General features: G+C 40.6%; 1 protein-coding gene across 7 annotated transcripts in view; it reads right to left on the reverse strand.

Annotated features, from left to right (window-relative positions):
- Positions 1–21,111, reverse strand: part of PPFIBP2 (PPFIB scaffold protein 2) — a 1,154,531-nt gene that overhangs the window by 157,639 nt on the left and 975,781 nt on the right. For all 7 annotated transcript variants that reach the window (XM_085648219.1, XM_085648223.1, XM_085648222.1 and 4 more), the window contains 4 exons: positions 14,693–14,834; positions 13,899–14,027; positions 2,950–3,100; positions 2,669–2,780 (listed from right to left, as the gene is read on the reverse strand). In XM_085648219.1, coding sequence (XP_085504345.1) covers positions 2,669–2,780; positions 2,950–3,100; positions 13,899–14,027; positions 14,693–14,834 — 534 coding nt within the window. The remainder of the gene's footprint in view (positions 1–2,668; positions 2,781–2,949; positions 3,101–13,898; positions 14,028–14,692; positions 14,835–21,111) is intronic.

Consider the following 21,111-nt stretch of genomic DNA (forward strand, 5'->3'; position numbering starts at 1 on the left):
CATGGTGAAACAGTTCAGTAAGCTAGGCTCCCTGGACAAAACGGGTCCTATTATCTTCTTAGAGTCCTAATTGTGATTCACCTTCTGCTGGACCCTAGGAAACATTGGAGATCGAGGACCAGCTTTTCCCCTAGCCCTGGAAGCTGCCTCAATCATTTGTTGAAGGGCTGCAACATAAAGGACTGCATTAGAATTATCACAGCAGCTCTTTCATCCTGCCAGCACAGCAAAGCGAGAACACTCTGACCAGAAACACCTGCACTTCCTGATTCCCTTTGTTTCCAGAGAAACTATGCAGTGTGCCTCTCGAAATCTTGCAGGAGCCTCCATTTTGGAACCAGTTAGTGTCCCGAGAGTCGCACTCACTGCAAGGGTGTAGATGCCAAGCCAATTAAAAAAGTTCCATAAAAAGAACAAACAGTACAATAATAAGGGAGATAGAGCTCTTGGCGATCAAACCCAAAAATGTAGCTTGAGGTCTACGCCTACTCAGCAGGGTGGAACGACCAACCCAAATAAAGAGTCTGCTATAGCAAGTCTCTAAAGGAAGAAAAGCAAATTAAACATCAATGATATAAAGATAAATAGTACGTAAGTGAAGACTTGACAGAACAAAAAACACAAAGATTGTGATCATTCCAAGTTCCTCCTTCCCTACAAGCTGGGATATGAAGGTCATCTTGGCGGAACTTTTTAATTTTGCAAGGTAATACGTTTCTATGGAGCAGAGGAACTACTCACTTTGTGAAGACTGGATCAGGAAGACGGACAAAGAGGTAATGTAAATTGTATTCACACAGAAAACTCTACTTGAGATGCAGTATGTGTCTGGAATATGTGTTGTGATATTAGGGAAAGGCTATTTGCCACCTTATTGGCGGAGGACAAGTGTTACAAAAAAAATATTAGCTGGGTAGAGCAGGTGCTAAAATCAATGCATCAGCTTGAGAAGTCATTTAGGTGCACATGCATCAAAATAGAAATAGCGAATCCTTAACTGCGATTTTTAAGGAATCGCAATTAAGGATTCGCTATTGGCTATGCATGTAGGAATCGCTAATTACAAATTCCTTAATTGCAACTCGCAAATTGCGAGTCGCAATTAAGGAATTGTTTCCCATTCATTCCTATGGGCCTAGAGGCCCATTGGAATGAATGGAAATTGAGTACCCAATAGGTACTTGCAAATTGCGCATGCAATTTCAAGGGCGCAAGGGTGCCAAAAGGACACCCTATTGCACCCCGAAAATTACAATTTAGCCACATGATGTGCACACACATGCCCCATGGGCATGTGTGTGTGTAACATGGGACTTTGAAAAATGCACTTTGGTGCATTTTTCAAAGAAATCGCAAATTATCATCACCTTTCAATTGACGGTAATTTGTGATTCTTAATTTTTTTCTTTAATGTATTGCATTTAAGGAATCACAATTTGCGATTCCTTTAATGCAATCGCAATTAAAGTAATCACAAATTTTGCGATTCCTTAATTAGTGATTTTTGCATTTGGGATGATGCATCCCAAATGCAAAAATACCGGTCGCAAACGGGCATATTCTGGGAATCTGCCCCTTTGCGACCGGTATTTCATTTGATGCATGTGTAGCTTAGAATTCTGCCTTCATGAAGTGCCAAGCTGACAGGAAATATGCAACACTGGTCAATCGAGTTCTGTTTCTTCAGTAGTCCGTATGTGTAAAAGAAATTATGTAACTGCACATCTAAAATATTTCCACATCAGTATATCTTAGCTGTTATTTTTCAACTGAAAATTGGTACCAATATGAAAATATTATCCATACATAGTTCAGTCTTAAATTTCTCATTAAAAAATACCATAAATATATAAGGAATGGATTCATTGCAAACTTCAAAATAATAAATGAAGCGGATTTATTCATTTTATTTATTTATTTAGGAGCTTATAAAGCGCACTTATACCCAAGGGCGTCCTGGCGCTACCCACTGACTCCTAAGAAGGAAACGGGATCAATCCCCAAATTAAGCCCCTTTCTAAAAGGGAGGAGCTCCGAGGCATTCCTGAGATGCACCGGCAGGCTGTTCCAGGCTTTAGCTGCACAGAATGAGAAGCTGCTTCCTCCCCACCTGGCCTTCTTTATTCATGGCACCGCAACTAGTCTGCCTTCGGCCGAGCGAAGCGCTCTTCCCGGCACATGCCACTTAAAACACCTACTTAAAAACTCTGGGCCACTGCCCATCAAAGCTTTAAAGACCGTGCATAGGGCTTTGAATTGCGCCCGTTTTGTTACAGGCAGCCAGTGGAGTTGCCTGAGACCCTCTCGTACTGAAGTGTATCTGGGGGTCCCGGTCAGCAGTCTCGCTGCCGCGTTTTGAACCAGCTTTAATCTGTACCCGTGTTTTTAAGCCGGCTATGTAAATTGTGTGTATGTGTATCTTTAATTGCCAAGAGCGTGTCATGCAGCAATACTGTCATAGTAGACCTTGAACTAAACAGTATATTATTTACAAGGGCAGTTTCGGCATCTGTTTACATAGATCACTGACGTTTTTAAATAAGTATTTGATTCATGCAACTATCGTAGTATGTCATACCTCGTTTGCACACTGTAGTTAATAATGGGAAAGAATGGTATATTGTTAACGCAATAAAGGTACAGTAAACGAGTTTTTGTTGTCACTTACGTGTTACCCACATATGATCCAGCTGACCCGACTTCTCTTCCTGTTTTGTATTTATAGACTTCACTGCTAACTGAAGCTTCTTCCTGTGCAGCGGATGCTTAACGCCCAACTCCTGCAATTTGATAGATTTAGAAAGGAGATTCAAGTTTACTTTACAAGCACTAGATAGATGTAAGACTTATGACTATGGCCATATGTCATGAGAACAACCAAAACAACAGTTTGAGAGGTATACTTTAAACAGGCAGATGGCAGTAGTTGAGGAGTGCATTTCTTCTCACCTTCTCCAAGTCTTGAGGTGTCGCTGTCAACAGTGTGTGCCCGGAACTCACCCACTGCCGCGCAAACATGACATACTGAACAAGGCCAAAGTCCTCCAGCCAGCTGCACACTTGTTCATTGCTCCACTGTGAAAATGGTGCATTCGGATCACTATTAAAGACAACATATTTACAAGAAAATACATTAAAAATAATGTATTAGTAAAATGTGATACAAAACATAAAATGTCTGCAATGATCTAACTGTAGCCATAAAATGGGGTATCCCAAAAAGGAATGTATAATTTCTAGTTTGTAAAAATAATTTATGGTATTTTAACGGACGGAAGCCTGCAATAAGTAGGAAAAACTATGTATCCAACTTCCTTATTACAGTCTAGTGGTGACAGGATTGCTCACTTTTTATCTAAAACTACATAGGTGCTTAACTATAATAAATGACCACAGTTTCTTTATGTGACAATACCTGCTCTCAAATCCAGCTGACAATATGAGACAGGCCACTGAACAGAATGTCAACTACTGCTTAATAAAGTTAAAAAAGAACCGGCTTTTTTAGTTCACAATTTTCTTATCTCCTTCAATGGACATTTACTTTCATTTTCTAATAAGGAGATATTTATGGTAATATGTATATTTATCCTGCAGTTCATTACAAGAAATCTGAAGTCTATCGGCATGTGGCTGTACATTCTAATCCATATCCAATTCTGACAGAGACAAATGTTAAACAGCTTCACACGTGATTACAACACATTTTAAAGGCTCACTTTTGCAGTACAGAACTCAAATGATTTTCAATACCTATAACCAGAAGGTGTTTTTCATAAGTAGCAGCAAGAGATCAATTACATATGGGGTTAGAAGGGGGCAACGGGTGAGTAACCATTTAATTAATTCATAAAATCTTTATTCGGTCAAACAAAGCAACCATAAAAGAGCAGCATACAATACAGTAACAATTATATAAATAACACAAATTCAAAGAGCAGAAAAAAATACATTACTAGAAGAAGATTAAACATGCAATATTCGCTATGTACATGCAGGCATCAGTCAGATCTCAAGCATCTAGGTGCCAGGTCTGCTGGTAAAAAACTTGATGCAGCTGTAGTGAATGAGCCACTTTTGTCGTTTGACACCCTATGATGACCCTCAACCACCACCATTTTAACTGATTTTAGTGTGTTATGTTAGCCTAGCCTTAAGTAGGATGGTTTTGCATATGCCTGCTTCTCTTCTGACCTGTAATCTTGCTGTCTTTTAGTAGAATAGTCTTGCCAAGAATAGGAGGTGTGGGATGTCTAGGTGCAGTGTTGTGGGTGATGGCGCACACATGTGCTCAATGTTGGATACTGAGGGATTAAGTGTATAATGTTATTTGGGTTAGGTGAATTATGACTTTACCTTGCTTTATGGCAGTGCTGACTTTTGCCTTTGACATGTTCTCATGTCATCTTGCTTTTCAATTTCATCTTGCTTTGGGCCTTTCTGTGTGCATGGCTTAACTAACTCCATTTTCATGACTGAAGCTGCAGAGGTGAAGAGGGCATGTTTTGCTTTCCTCCTGTTTTTTGCACTTTACTGACCAGAAAGAACTGGATCTTGTCAGAGGAATGTGCTCGCTCTGCTCTGAAGCCATAACAGACGCCTGGCCAGCTGAAACTGTGGCCTTGGTGCGGAGTGGTACGGACTCTGATAGGAAAAGGGGGCGAGGCTCACCAGGAGCTTCATCTTACGTCTCCACTTGTACTAAAGGAGGTGTCTGGGTTCTGTTTGGTGGAAGTTCATCACAGGGCAGACGTGCAGCTGTGGCAGTGGGGCGTATAGTGTCACTACTGTCTCCTGTTTCAGCCGAAGAACCGGACTCCCCTTTGGCGAAGTGGAAACGGGATGGACAGACAATTGGTGAGGTGTTCCACTAATTTCTAGTTTTCCTACTGTTCTTGCTTACTATAACTTTATTTTCAGGTTCCATACATTTATATACATGTATATATTTCTACATATATGTTTGCCTTGATTGTGTTTCAATCATACTATTGATATGTTAGAGTCTGCTATGATAGGTATATTTGGCTTACCGTGTGGTGCTATTTACTAATAAATATATCTCAGATATACCAATTCGTCTTTTCCTTGTAGCAGGAAGTGTGGACACTTATTCTGTTGTAGAAGGATGGGTGAATTCCCTTCTAGCAGGGAATTGTGTTATAGGAAGTTGCTCTACTCCTGGCAAGTGATGTGCAAAGTATATCTCGCTCTAGAGAAGTGGTGTGTGTGTTACCTTGGTCTAGAGGAGACTCATGTGATATTGTTTTCTTGCCTTGCCTTTGGGGGAGTGTTGAAAGTTTGCCCACCTTAGGAAGTGCTGTGTATATGTTATATTCCATAAGTTTGGAACTGATATTCTCTCCCTGGGAAAGTGCCTTGGTCCAGGGGAGATCGGAGACCTTTCATTACAGCAGCAGATAAAACATATTCATTAGGGAGTAGTTGTAAAAACATAAGAGCAGGGAGCACTTGGGTAAAATTCAAAGATCTCAACAATGGCAACAGAAACCTCTTTCTGGGCCAACTGTAGTAATTGCAAAACAAAGTGTAGGGTTGTCCTGCGGAGACCTATTATTGCAGCCACAGTGCAGCCTTTTACCAGGTTCACCCAACCCATGAGAGTGGGCAATAAATGGTGAATTGGATTAAAACGAAACCTGGCCAAGAGGAATTGAACGTACCTACTATTTACCTGCACCACATATTGTTCCACGCCCTGAACAGCCTTTAACAACATATGGCCCCTCACTAATGGTTTCAACATTTCTGCCCCTTCATGATTTGATAAAGCCCGCTCAAAAAACAAGGACCTAATTACCTGTAAATCACGGGGTCTGAGAGCATGAGGGGTCAAATAAGCATCAGCTCTCCCTGCGACTGTGAGTGTCGACTTAATGTAGACAATCCATAGGATTCTGGATGCTCCATTCAGTGCCAAACAATCAGAAAGGATCAGTCTGTTTAGCTTGAGTTCCTGATGGTCCAAACTTTTACCCAGCTAAGTAAAGGGCTAAGGGCCACTAGGTCGGCAAGGAACCTAACTTTAAGCTCCACATGTTCAGACCAAGCTGGTGTAACCCGTAGTACCTGTAACAAACATCTTAGAAAAACGTTTTCTGCTGTTTGGATGTAGTCGGTATTGACAACCCCATTACTTGCTCCCATAGCGGACCTGTGATACACTCTTCGCCATATAGACTTTAAGCAAGACTTGAAGGGACCAAGAACCCACCCTTTGTGCAAAGGAAGCCAAAGCCCCAGCTCTTTCAATACGCTCTTTAATTCTCCAGAAGAGTACACCAGCTATTCTTGGCATTGAAAAGTACCACCTAATAATTAAAAGCTGAAACTTTACCCATAATCTGCTGGCCCAACTTAAAGGTTTTGGCACTGGTGGACCCTACCACCATAACAACATTTTGAGACATTAATGGTCAGGTCCAAACTGTCTTTATAAGCAGAAAATGTATCAATGAAAATCTGCAAACCCTTTGCCGTGCAGGCCATCAAGACAGCATCATCGGTGTATAACACCAGGAGCGGCCTTGTGCCTACCTTGGGGCAATAGACATGAACTTCCAGAAGCTCCCCCTCAAGCCTGTTAACATATAGGGTGAACAAAAATGGTGCTAGGATGAACCCCTTCCACACACCCCCGTCTGGTGAGAAAGGGCCTAGTGGTGCCAGCATCATGCAAGAACCGTACTCATATTATTAGGTATTCATATGTAAATCCTTCAACAGCTGCACTATATTGGGTCCCAATTCTAATTCTATCAACTAGGCCCACAGTTTAGCTCGGTTGACCCTATCAAATGCAGACATAGGTCCATACAAGCCGAATATAAGCTCTCAGGTCGGGCAACAGTATACTTATTGATAATTAAATAAAGGTTCAAACATTGATCAGACATTGACCACCCTGGCCTAAAAATGACTGGACCTCCGTCAGAATGTCATTAGCATCTGATCAATCCATCATCATTAAAGTATGACCCTCTCAAGGATCTTTACAACTGCATCAATCAAGGAGATCGTGCAATAGAATTGAGGGTTGTCCTTGTCCCTCTTCTTGAAAAGTGGCACAACTCTCACGGAAGGCCAGGAGCATAGCACCCAGCGATGAGCGACAACGTTTAGTACCCTGGTCAGAAGTAGGCCCCATAACTCAACATCCAGGCACAGAAGGTCTGGGGAAATTCCATCAGGACCGGGGCTTTATTTCTTGTAAGGGTATTAATAACTAAAATAACCTTTTCAAGGATAAAAACCATCGGAGTAAGCCCGTCAATCTTACTCCCACTCTTTCCTTCTCTGCTATCTTACCAAAGTTATAGACCCCTGTGAAGTGGTCCACTCACTGTTGTTCAGCTATATGGCTGCAAATAGCTGGTCCTGACCCATCTGAAAAGAGGGGTTTGTTCACTACCTTCCAGAAAAGAGAGGAGTCCCTGGTTTTACTGGCTTGAATTAACTCCTAACAAGCTAGGGCCTGGAGAGTAGCCTTGTGTTTATATATTGGCAGCTTTTAAGCCTGCCTACTAGTCACTACCGGTCTCTGGCGACCTGCTCCAGAGCTGACTTCATTAACCGCAAATGCTTAGAGCATTCCCTGTCAAACCACTTCGAGTCTTACCTACTTGCTTGAGTTAACGGGGATGTCAACAGATTCTTAGCCTTGTTGCAATGGCTTGAAAAATATCCCTATCAGGGGCGGCTGCATCCAGGCAGGTGGCTTGATCGTGGAACGCCTGGGAGAAAAGGGATGCCTTAAAAAGAGTTGGGTCAACCAGGGCCCAGTTAATGCATCTACCTTGATCCACAGGAAAAAGCCCTCTACTACTCCCTCCCCTTGTGTGGGTGATGTCACTATAGCCTTCCAGTTTCAGAACAAGGGGGTTGTGATCACTAAAGGGGTTATGGGCAATATCAAAATTGGAGATGTGGAAAAATAAGGGGGCTGAACTAAAAATAAAGTCTATAATGGAAGCGAAGCCCCTCCGCTTAAACGTAGGAGCAACACTATGATTAGATGAGCTAACCAACTTTTCCAATGTGAATACCAGGTTATGGGACGCTAAAATATCACCAAGTTCTTGACCTTCCATGGATTGAGCGAAGTGAAGCCCCTCAAATAGCGTACACCTTGGCCTGGTGTAATCTGGCAGTAAAGGAAATTCACAAAGAAGCCAGTTAAAACCCCCCGCTAACACAATCAACCCCTGACCAGGCCCCTGACCCAATTCCCCAGTGCATTCAGGGCAGCCCCAAAGCTGTGGAGACTGGAGACCAAATTCACCAAAAGTAAAGAGGGAGCTCCCCCTAGAGATAATTCAGCCCATGTAATACCGCCAAGTTCTTGTCCAGGTTAACGTCCTGCCCACACAATTCTATGGAAACAAAAATAATCATGCCGCCATTGGTCCTGCCCGAGGTTGCAGGCAGCGTGGGCAGGAAATATGTCTTGTAGCCCTCCATAAAAAACATTTGTTGTTCACCTTCCAGGTTTCCTGCAAACGAATGATCTGGAAAGATGTTACAACTTTGACCCATTTAGCATCGGAAAATTTGATGGAACGCCCTGCGATGTTGCAGGACACAATCTTCAGGACCCTTGGATTCAGAGTTGGGGTGGCCATGGCGAAGGTGCCTGAAACGGAAGATTCAGAAGAGGACACAGGATTTTACAGGCCTAAGTTAAGTTTAAGGAGGGGTTAGGGGAATATTAACAGCCAGTCAATCACATGATTCCATAAGCATGGTTGCGAGGGCTGCCCTGTCATTGGTCGGGCACTGCCACAACTGCCCTGGGTCTGAAAATCTAGATGTCAATATGGGCAAGCAACCCTTTCTGGTTTGTAGAAAGAACCCTAAGGGAAGAGCAACAATGCTCTGCTGGTCATAGGGCCTATAGGGGTAGGGACTCTGGCAATGAGGTACCATCTCAGAGTTTTTGAAACTGACCACCACACCACGATCTCAACCTACCCAACATACTCTATGGGCCATAATGATAGCTCGAGGACCCTACTCAACATACTCTACGGGCCATAATGATAGCTCGAGGAATACCTCCTCCTCCTGGAATGCACTGCATAAACCAATGGGTAACTTTGTTCTTTAGCTCGGGATACATCTCAGAAGAGGATCTTTGGTAAATGCGAAATGTTCCTCAGAACAACATCATAAGGGGTCGTCTCAGGAGGCAGATCAAGAGTCTCCAGTGTACGCAGTGACATTAGTGAGGCCACAGGAACATTGCAGCACGCTGACAGAGGCCCAGTCCCTGTGGTGAGCTCCTTGCCATCTCTCGCAGACCTTGGAGGAGCCCCTGGCAGGACGTGGGAATTGAGAAGATATTTGACAGAATTTCCAACACTCTAGCCTCTAATTAAGTTAGCCTACCCTGTATAAGATCTAATTTGTCTGACAACACCTCAATGAATTTGTTAATTAGGTCCTGACTACATATGCACCCACCTGCTTGGTCAGACGGAATGGGATCCATCCGGGATGTCCCCGATTTGGCGTGGTTCCCTGGGTCCAAAGTTTTCTTACAGCTCCTCAAATTGTGGGACAGGCAGTGGAGTGTTTAACAATTAACAGGCCAATAGCTGTTACAGGATCCTCAGACACCCCCGTCACACTCATGCCCCTCGCCTCTTCACACTCCCCCCACCCCCCTCACACCCTTCCAAGGGGTCCCCCCTGGTGAGGAATGGCTTGAAGTGGAGTACAGGGGACTTCCCTAGTTAATGATAGCCTTCTTTCCACAAGCTATATTTCTTTAGAGAGCGTGAGTCAAAAATCCCTCCATAGTGGCAACTCAGGGGCTCTTTGGCGGCGGGGATGCTTTAGCAGCAGTAGCTTTCCTTTTAGCCACAGTTGGTGCTCTAAGGGAACCACTCAGACCAAATAATCAAGGAGTGAAACGACCCTGCAGTGATAAGAGCCAACTCCTCGCGTGCATCCAAAATTTTAATTAATTGAATACGAACCACTCGCTTCAAAACTACAGCGATTTGCCACTAGATTAAATGAATGACAAGGTCCTCTGTAGGGGGCTCCCTTGTTCATGAGGATACATGTCCAGGGCGGCACTAGTCTAGGACTTAGAACCTCCAAACCAAAGGACCGCAGTTTCCAATAAGCCAAGTCCTGCTGGGTGGACCGGGAATGCAGAAGAGAGAAGCCAAGAGGGGTGACCCCACCTCTTCCTGGCACTGACAGGTGCTGGACGGGCCTGCCCTTGGCCCGGGGTTTGCCCGCACATGTCCTGCGCTGCGAGACTGCAGTGCGCCTTAAGAAGCGCAATAGGATGAGGCACAGGTGAGTCAGCAGGGGATTCTGGGACAAGCCATCCCCAGCTGTGTCTGCAACGACCGTCGGTACTCTCCCTGAGTGAACACTAAAGTGACTAGTAGTATCTGTATAACAAACTGCGTGTCTGTGGGCAGGGATATTTTGTCCTAGATATTATGTTTTTTTAAGTAACTGTATCAACATGGCTAATACAAAAATAATGAATGTTTCCATATTTCAGTAAAAAAAAAAAGAAATCAGGCCTTAATTAGCAAATACGTCAGCTCACAGATGTGCCTAATTCATATCTCATTGCAGTAGGGAGTCGAAGAACTGCGCCACAGTTCGGTCAGGCTTTTAGAGCCTTGCAATCATCTGAGGCACATATATGCTGCTCTAGTTCTAGGATGTAAAGACCTTCAACTCTGCTTTCATCCAACTTATCAGTGTCTTTCAGAATTTACAGTGAATTTGATCTCTCAAAGTCTCAGATGAAGTACAGGAGGTTCTATCTACATTAGAAGTTGAAAATACATTGGCATATTCAACATTTATCCAGCCATTTTATCCTTAAGCACTTCTCAAAACAGATTTGCCTATTGTGGTGCATGCTTTAGTTATTTGTGCTCAGAACCTCGAAGGTCCTTTCAAAAGTTCTGCTACACTCTGCTATTCCTGTTCCTTCTCTCTGAACTTAGTTCAATTAGAAATTTGATTACTCTTAAAATGGTGATGTGTACAAAGCCATTTATCATCAACATTCAATAAACTTAGCCAGTAAGGCCAAAATATATGGTGGCCCTTAATAGTAATACAAGGCCCTTAATAGTATGCAGCAGCTGTGCTATTCTGTGGCTCATGGTCCCCAAATTCTACAAAACGCAAACCTTCTCCCAGTTTTCCTCAATGTGTAACCTCTTTTCCTTTTCTTTACTTTTGTGTATCAGGCTCTTTTCTTGTGAGGCTATCCTTTTTTAATGAACAAATGGAGCTTGAAGACTGTTCTTTTGCACCAGAGAAAATAATACCTATCAAGTATATCATGAAACAAACTTGGCACAGTTGCAAAATGAGGACTATTAGTTAAAATAGGGAGCTCTGTTTACATACTATAAAACTTGTAAGTAAAGTTATAACTGATTCTATTTCTGTTTTTTTCCTAAATAAATTGAGTATAAGGTTTCGGAAGCTCTGAACACTGCAGCACTGTTAGTATGGTTTTGCAAATGCGTCAAACAAATAAAAAAGCCATACATGGCAAGGATGGCCAACAAGGGATGAAAGATATTACAGTGGCCAGTGGGAGGAAAAAAAAAGGTTTGCATACTAGGTGGAAGATTCAGCATCAAGAATTAATTGTGAGGAAATCACCATGCAGTAGCAGCATGATGACGGACACCATCACTAATAAGGTTTAGCACTTCAGTACATCTTAACTGTCACTGATAATGTGGCACTAATATTGTTTAGCGCTTTTGTTCTTTGTTAGCAAAGCACTTTATGGTCCTTTCACGGAGGACCCACTCTAAATACATCCCATTACTAGCACACAAGTGCTATAATGTGTCCAGTTTCTTCGCCTTTCGAGATCCAGCATTTGTTCCTCTGTTTCCCGAGTTCACACAAGATTTACTAATCTGAAATCTTGTGAGATCATGAACTCTCAGTGGTTATCTTGGCTGCGGATGGCTATAAATGAATGCTCCCTACTGCTGACAGCGGCTTTGCTACTTGATTTTCGAAATGAGGGGAGCACCTTCTAGACAGAGAAGTTGAGGACTCCTGCTTCATTGCTAACAACCCTGAATCCAGAGAATACGGATGGATTCCTTGGTATGCAAAGTGTTTTTGGTAGAGACTAGAGTCTGCATGAGTGTTCCTAAAAGAGTATTTGAATGAGATTCCAGAAGTCAGGATGGTAAAGAGACCAAGTTTATCTGAATGAACCCTGCAAATACCAACAAAGTTTTGTTTGTGAATGCATGGTAAGCAACATTTACGCATTATAGTTTCTTTTAATTAGGAAAGGTATCAAAAGAAAATAGAACAAACCAAGATGTTAATCTTATGAAAGAAAGACAGCTTCAGATGAGTAACACAGAGGGCCTGGAAAAGAAGGAATGCTTGTCTACAGAGAGGATTATGTGCTTATCAGATCCCCCTTTTCCTTCTAACAGAATCAAGATGGTTGTACCATCAACCAAGACTGTACTAGCCACTATCAGTCAGGATATTCATCCCTGATTCAGCCCCATGCTCCCAACTCACCTCGTGGAGCTATCTGAATTTCAAGACAGTCTGGGTTCTAAGCGGTAAGAGGAAGGTAGAGTGAATCCATGTCGCTGCAGGTAATCGCACAAAGCTGTATTCAAGTCCATTGTTTTTTACCCACCATGCCCCTCTAGACAAAGGCCCACCTTATGCATATCAGTACTGATCATGCTCCTCATGAGAACAGTCTTTTCTGCACTGCCATCCAAGGCCCCCTAAAGAAGAGACCACAGGCAGCTCCAGGCCGGTTTTGCCCTAATTCAGCCTTGTAAGTAACATGCATCTTGAGTCCTATGGCACAGTGAGAACAGGACCCGCATCTGAGTATGCCTATTGCACTTATGGCAACAACTGCAACAAACAAGGTGATGGACGGAATGTTTAAATTAATCTCTACTACTGGCAAAGGAAATGATGGAATGCTTGAATTAATCTCAGCCACACCGGCAAGTGACAACATCTTTCAGGTTCAGTGGTTGTGCCAATCTGTTACCTGACAGTCAAAATGTGTCGTAGATTTCAACACTGATTACAAGTGCTCAAACATTAACAAAATATAACCTACATCATTGCCATGATGTTTACTATTTGTTTTAATATAGCATGCAATCACTATTGAGATAAGCAATAACAACAAAAGCAAATATTCCATAATTAAAATAAACTATTTTTCGACACTGGATAATGAAAATCAGCATCAACTTGTCCAGACTCAAACTTACGATCCATGTGAAGACCACACGTAGTTACCATAATGGGAAGATTAACCCTCTGAGTTCTCTTAACATTATACCGATTATGTAAAGGACCCAACTAAACATTATTTAATGCGAAGGAACGATTTGTATTTGCATCCCTGAGGATTACAAAACCCCCTAAATGTATTTGTATATGTATTCGTTGAGTTAAAAAAGTTTTCCAATTTAAAAATGATCCACTTTAAAGTATAATTTAGGTTGAAACCAAATAGCAAGATAAAACCATTTTCAATATTTTTGACAATCATCGAAAGTTCTCCAATTGACACACCTAAATACGGAGAATATTCTTCCATGTTTACCTAAACAGATGGCAGATGTTGCAAGCACTATACTATGCACAACATAAAGTTATTTCTTTTGTTCTAAATCTCAGTGAGGCGATAGCACTAGGGGAAATAGAAGTAACCATGCTTCTACATAGGCGAGAATCTGGACAAAATATTGACATTTTAGTATAATTTACATGTTGACATTGGACACAGAATTTGATCTACCAATATTTAACCTGAGTAATAATAAATCCTTTTACATTTACTGCATATTTCCAAGACATGTTATTACCTTTTTTTGCTCCTTGGATCCTTTGTTCTCGATAGTCGGGGTCCTGCTGTGGCACGCAGACCACCCCTTCGAAATTCAGATAGCCCAAGTTCATCAGCATGGAAATTACCAGAGTGAGTTCTCCTAATTCTTTTATAATTATAGATTTTTATGGACATTCAGATTTAAATAAAGAAAAAAAGACAAAGAACAAACATTAGATCTATAATACCACCACCTGCTCAATAATGTAAAAGATAATGAATATATGCTTAATATTAAAATTCCTAAAGTACTGTATTGATTGCACAGAGATAATATATGTCACTGAGCATGTGATCAATGTAGGATTAATAAACCTAGGGTACTGTTTTAAAATGGATGACTCCGATTGATGTTACCAAATCTTCAAGCTGTACAGACAGAACATCTTAAATTAATAAGGTTGCTACAGATATGGAACATATCAAATTCACATTACTACGTATCAAAATTCATATCGTCATACACCAATCAGTATGACTAGGCAAGTGTTGTATTCCAAAAATTCTGCCCATCAATTAGAGGAGGCATTAGGGTCATGAAAATGTCTGGGCATTATGTTTATGTTGATTAACATCAGAAAGGTTTCATTTTTCTGTTGAAACTTAAAAACCAAATCATTGATTTAGTAAAATAGATGCTTCATTGATGTTTCACATGTGGCAACTGTGTTACAAAGGTGTTTCTTGTCAATAATTACCATAAAGTATGTCTCGGTTTTCAAAACCCAAACACTTCAGATAAATACAAATCTATTTTCATTGTGATCTTACTTTCCCCAGAATTTTTTGATGCCCTTTGGACTTCTCCGGATTTCTGTAAAAACAGGTGACTGTGGACTTGACCCATTTCCAGAAGATAGAGGTGAGAGCTCGCCTGAGCTGATCGATGACCCCATTTGACCTTCGGTTTCTCCTGCAGGAAGAACAATGTGTTGTAAGAGATGGTTAGAGAAGCTCATACACAATTGTTTCAACATAAAGTACGTTTTGAAATATAAACATAAAGTCACTTTTGTCGAAATCCTCTATGATTACTTACAAGGTCAAGGTTTCAGCTAGGAACAGCATGCGGCAACTTAGAACCAACAAGTGTTGAATCAGAGACTAGTATTTGCATATAGAATGGGTAACAGTGAATAACGGGATGTTTTCACCGTGTGGTTCTTAGTGACTTCAAATAGACAATCAGAGTGAAGCCAGAGCAGCCTGGAATACCTTTATGATCTAACAACAGTGGGTAACCACTTTTGATAACCATTGTTGCAACAACATAGCAGAGAATTACCAGATTTAGACTCTCACGCTAGTGGAGCTTGGTGAGTCATGCATAACAAATGTGTAATCAAGTGTGAAACTTGGCAGTAGCAAGTGGTGAGCCACAGACAATTATTCATAGCTGTGTAATCAAAAACAGAATACTGCTTTTGATGCTCATTGATGTACAAGGACATGCAGGCTTATGCTTCCTGCTCACATGCTGTGTATTGGTTCCTGTTACATTTTGTTGAGTCAACAAATAGACGATCAGCTGATGCTCTAATGTGTGGGAGAATGAATACTGGCAATAGATGGGTGTCCTGGACCAATAGTATCATTATTACCATAAGGGTAACTGTTTCTCTTTCAAATATCCCGCTTACTTTTATAACCAAACTGCTGGCAGATACACCGAGCAAATAAACTACACAAGGTGGCAGAATTATTAAAACAGAATCTTTTAGATTAGAAGCTATGGAAGGGGGAGCGCGTGGCGGCAGCGAACAAAATGGCCACTCCTTGAATCAGCGCCGCGACACGGAGAAAAGTTTCTTCACGGAAGGCTTTCCTTTCTGCACAGCGCTGGGAATAGATGATGGATTCTTGCGTCGGAAGTCATGCTGAGTGCTGGGGCAAGTTTGTCAGGCCTTGAAAGGTCTTTTTGACTACTTTGTATTTCCTTTGGTCTTTCGCCTTATTCAGCCTCGTGCTGCGACCGCCATTTTCTTTGCTCATCACGCGCATTTCCCACAGTGGACAACAATTCTGCTTGGCTTCTCTTGACTGACTTTTCCTTCTCTTTTCCATTCATCTTGGGCCATTCCAATATGTTTTTTGACAATTTTTTGGTGAGAATGTCTTATTCCCTGATGGACATTCATTGACTCATTTTTCTCTTATATTGAGGCACTGAAGCTACGCAACACTCTGCAGTCAGGCTCTTTCTAAAATTTGTGGGTACTTTTACTAGTTGCTGGTACTGCGTTTGAGTATTTTTCTCTTTCCTTTTTTTTATCAGCTACATTGTGCTGCAGTCATGGATTCTTCGCACTCCAACAAACCACATATGTTGGCTAGTTCCAATTCTGGAGGACGTAAAGATTCAGCTGGTAACACCAACACACATGCCAAAAAGACCCGTCTTCCCCCAACAAAATCACCTCTGCCTTTAAAGTTGGAGGACATTATGGAGGAATTGCGTCATATTAGACCCTTCATGACGGACACTACTGCAAAACTTCAGAGAATTGAGGAGAAATGGTCCGGCATAGAATCAAATCTTTCTGATGTGGAACAACAAATCAGTGATGCCCAAGATGTTGTCGCCAAAGTCGATATCCTCACTAGGGAAGTTGCGCAACTGAAGAAAGCTACAGAGGATTTAGAAAATCGAAATAGGCGCATCAATCTACGCATTTATGGAATTCCAGAAGGTTCCGAAGGCTCTGACATGATCTCCTTCTTGAAAACTGGTTTATTCAGAGGGCACATCGGATTGGCCCCCAGAATGCATCTTCCTCAACTAAACCAAGAGTTATTATCGCTTATTTTCTTCTGTACTGTGATCTCATGGCAATCCTCAATGCTGCCAAGCAACACAAACAGGTGCTCTGGTCCGCCCACAAAATCTTTTTCAGTCAAGATGTCTCCAAGCCGACTGCCAATTTTTAGATCTTCGACCAACGCTGTGATCTATGAAGGTCATCACCCGTGCTTCTTCAAAGTGACTTAAAAAGAAAGAACTTTCACCTTCAAAGACCCTGGCAAACTTCGGAAATTCATTCAAGTTCATAAAGGAGAAGCTATGGAACTGAGCAAATCTTAATTGTTTTCTGATATTTTTTCTCTTCTGTTTCCTAGGTCTTCCTAGGCAATTCTTGATGCTGATGTCCACACCCACGTTGGCCATGTGTTTTGTTATGTATGAACCACTCCGTTGCATTGTCTTTCCCATTGTCTGGTAAGCTTCCTTCCATCTTGTTGCTTATGTTTACCCTTATTGTCTTTCTTTGTATTATTTCTTCTTTTATCAGTGAACCAGTGTTTTCTCGGTGTCCATCCTCGGAGCAGCCTCAGCTATCTTCGTCCCCCCTCTCATTCAGTAATGTCTTTCATGTCTGTGGCCATTATGATTAAAGTCTTTTGGCTTTCTGTCATCTTTTTTCTTTTTACACTCATAGTGCGACTGCGCTCCCTCTTGCTTTTTCTATTTCCTGTGTTCCCTCTTTTTTTTTTCTTTTCTGTCTTTCTATTTTCTCACCCTTTCTCACCTAACTTCATTTTTGCGATTTTGTTTTCTCCTCAAGCCGATTCTCGATGTCTTTTACCTTTCCCTACTTGGCCAACTGTTTTTCAATAACTATTGTAGAACTCATTTTACTTTTCCTACTCATTTCCTCCTTTCTTCTAAACTCCTCAGCTTATCTTTGCCTTCTATTTATGTCAGTCTCATCATCTTATTGGAAAGTGTATGCCAATTATTGAGTTTCCTTTGCTTAATTAGCTCAAACACCTATTTGGTTATCTTATTATTTCATGTTATAAGGGTTATTACTGTATTTCTATATATATTCTTATCAGTTCAATGAGTAATTTACCTCTGGTGTCATGAAATGTTAAAGGCATTCGTAATCCAGTTAAAAAACAGAAAATTTTGTCTCACTTGTCTAAACTGAATTGCCAAATAGCACTATTGCAGGAAACCCATCATACGGAACAGGATGGTAACTCTTTTAGAAAACAGTGGGTCGGCTGCGTCTTCAGTTCTCCTTCTGTACAAATTAAGAATGTGGTTCTTATACTGTTCCATAGATCGTTAAATGTTCAATTGATAAATGAGTACAAAGATGATGCTGGTATATGGCTTCTCCTTGAAATGGCCATCAATAATACTAATTTTATGATTTGTAATATATATGGTCCAAATGGAGTAGATCACACTTTCTGGAAGGATATTTATTCCTTGTTATCCCCTCATGCTTCTGAAAATGTAATAGTTGGAGGGGATTGCAACCAACCTCTCAACCCCTTTTTAGATCGAAAGTCACAAGCTAGATTTGTTCCATCTCCAATGCATAAGACTTTTTGCAAAACTATTTTGGATAGAGGACTCACTGATGTATGGAGAGTACTCCACCCTGATGATTTGGAATATACCTTTTTTTCCCCTGTTCTTCTGTCCTTTTCAAGAATTGATTGTGTTTTTGACACAACACACACTTCAATTTCTTACACATGCAGAAATAGGATCGATTATAGTTTCTGATCACGCACCTGTTATCGTAGATTTTGACTATCCCAATCCCATTCCATCCACTCGTAGATGGAGATTTAATAACTCCTTTTTATTAGATCAGCAGTTTACAGATCAATTTACGACATTCACACAAGATTATTTCACCCATAACCTTCCTTCAGATACACAAATTAATGTTGTCTGGGATACATTCAAAGCAACTGCTCGAGGCTTTATAATAGATTATGTTGCCAAGAAAAAGAAAAAAAAACACTTCAGGAATCCAAACAACTCCTAACTCAGATCAAGTCCTTGGAACACGAATATTTTCCCTCCAATAAGGACGATACTTTGTCTAAGCTCATTAAATGTAAATTGCAGTATAATAAGCAATCCCTTGCTGAGGCCTGTGGTACTTTACTATGATTTAATGCGAAGATGTATGGTGGGCGCAACAAAGCGGGTAAATACTTGGCAAACTATTTGAAAATTGAAACGCAAAAATATAAAATTGCCATCACAGACCCTTCTGGTGTATGACATATTAATGATTCAAAAATGTTAGAATGCATTACTGATTATTATACAAACTTATATACTCCAGAATCATCCCCCTCAGCAGAACAAATTGAATCCTTTTTTCAGTCGATTCCCAAAGACCCTAATAAAAAGATAGACCTAGCTTCCCTTTACACCTTTATCCGAACAGGAATTTTTAAATGCCATCAATATGTTTCCAAAAGACAAAATGCCAGGGCCTGATGGCTTTACTGTGCGCTTTTATTTACATTTTAAACATCTTTTAATTTCCAAACTTCTATTGCTCATTAATCATTTTTTGAGTACTCAGTGTACGCAGGGCTCTTTTTCTCAGGCAATGATTTGCTTGATTCCTAAAAAGGATAAAGATTTATCTCAGTGTGTCAATTACAGGCCTATTTCATTAAAAAACACTGATTGCTAAATGTTTGCTAAATTGCTTGCTATCCAGGGCAACTCTGTTGTCCCAGATTTACTACACATACAGAAGTCCAGATTTGTAAAGGGTAGATCTATTTCAGACAATTCACGAACCTTCCTTAATATTATACATTTAGCGGCCAAACTTAGTCCTCCAATAGCTGCCATAACATTAGATGTCGAGAAGGCCTTTGATCGAGTCAACTGGGACTTTATGTTCGCTGCTTTGAAATGGCATGGCTTCAGTCCACAATTTATCCAATATATTAAATTGTTATATTCCAATCCCTCTACCTCTATTTGGGTAAATGGAAAGCAATCTAGTTACTTCCCCCTACATAGAGGTACCAGGCAAGGATGCTCCTTGTCTATCATAATATTTATTTTTGCGCTGGAACCCTTTTTAGAAACAATTCAAAAGGTCCTCAGCCCTTACAGGTCTTCAATTTAAAAATGTAAATATAAAATAGACTGCGTATGCAGATGATATTTTATTGTATGTTTCTAACCCTATTACTTCCCTGCCGGCATTCTTTTCCTTATTGGCTGATTACATATTGACAAATCAGACGTTTTACCACTAAATAAATACTGTCTTCCTCATATGTTTAAAGATTCTAGTTTCAAATGGAGCTCAAAAGGTATCAAATGTTTAGGAATTCTCTATACAAATAATATTAGGGAAACTAACAAAATTGATAAGAATGAAAAATTTGTCTAAAATTAATGCATTACTAGAAAGTTGGTCCCCCCTTTTTATTTCTTGGTGGGGTAGATTAGCCACAATTTCTCTCCCACTTAATTTTTTTAAAGTTATTAACCGATCTTTTATTAAATATTTATGGAACACACGCAAACCCTGCATTGCTTTAGCTCAATTACAACAACCCAAGGACCTTGTTGGAGTCAATTTTCCTAATTTCAGAACTTATCATTCTGCCTTCACGTTGAAACATATTTGGACATCTCTGACAATTATTCAGGGCCATTCACGGTATGCGGTCAATTAGAGCATGCACAGTTTTCTCCTTTTACTTTCAAGGATGTGATTCATATATCTCAACCCCTGCGAGGTATAATTTCCCCCATACTTACCCACTCAATTGCCATTAGTAAGCCTTTGCTTGTTTCCTCTAACACTATCTCTGACACTATTTTACAAACTCCAATATGGTACAATACTAACCTTAAATTAAAAAATAGAATCCTTGTATGGAACGAATGGATTCAAAATGGCATTATCACTATCAGACAACTTGTTTCAAATAATACTTTACTGTCTTTTTCCGAGATACAAGAAAAATGTCATATATCCAACAAATATGCTTCACAGTTTGAACTCCTTAGGCTTCTCCTTAATACATTTATTTCTCAACAATCTCTCCCAGCTACAGATACACACTCTTCTTCTTCCTCAATTGATTTTTCTAACCATCTGAAAGCTTCAACTATATACAAGCTACTGATAAACCCTTGTAAATCTGTATTAAAACACAAAATAGAACTTTTATGGGAATCAGACTTGCACCAATAATTCTCAGCCCACACTTGGAGCTCAATATGGGCCAAGATTCATACTTCGTCCTCATCAGCAAGCACTACCCAAACACTATTACTTTTACAATAGATTATTTATTACGCCCACAAGTTTATACAAATTTAAAGTCTCCTCTAATACTAAATGTTGGTCGTGTACACATGATAAGAGGGATCTTTTTCATATGTTTTTTGACTGTCC

Source organism: Triturus cristatus, chromosome 3_2 (assembly GCF_964204655.1).
Source record: "Triturus cristatus chromosome 3_2, aTriCri1.1, whole genome shotgun sequence".
Classification (NCBI taxonomy): Eukaryota; Metazoa; Chordata; class Amphibia; order Caudata; family Salamandridae; genus Triturus; species Triturus cristatus.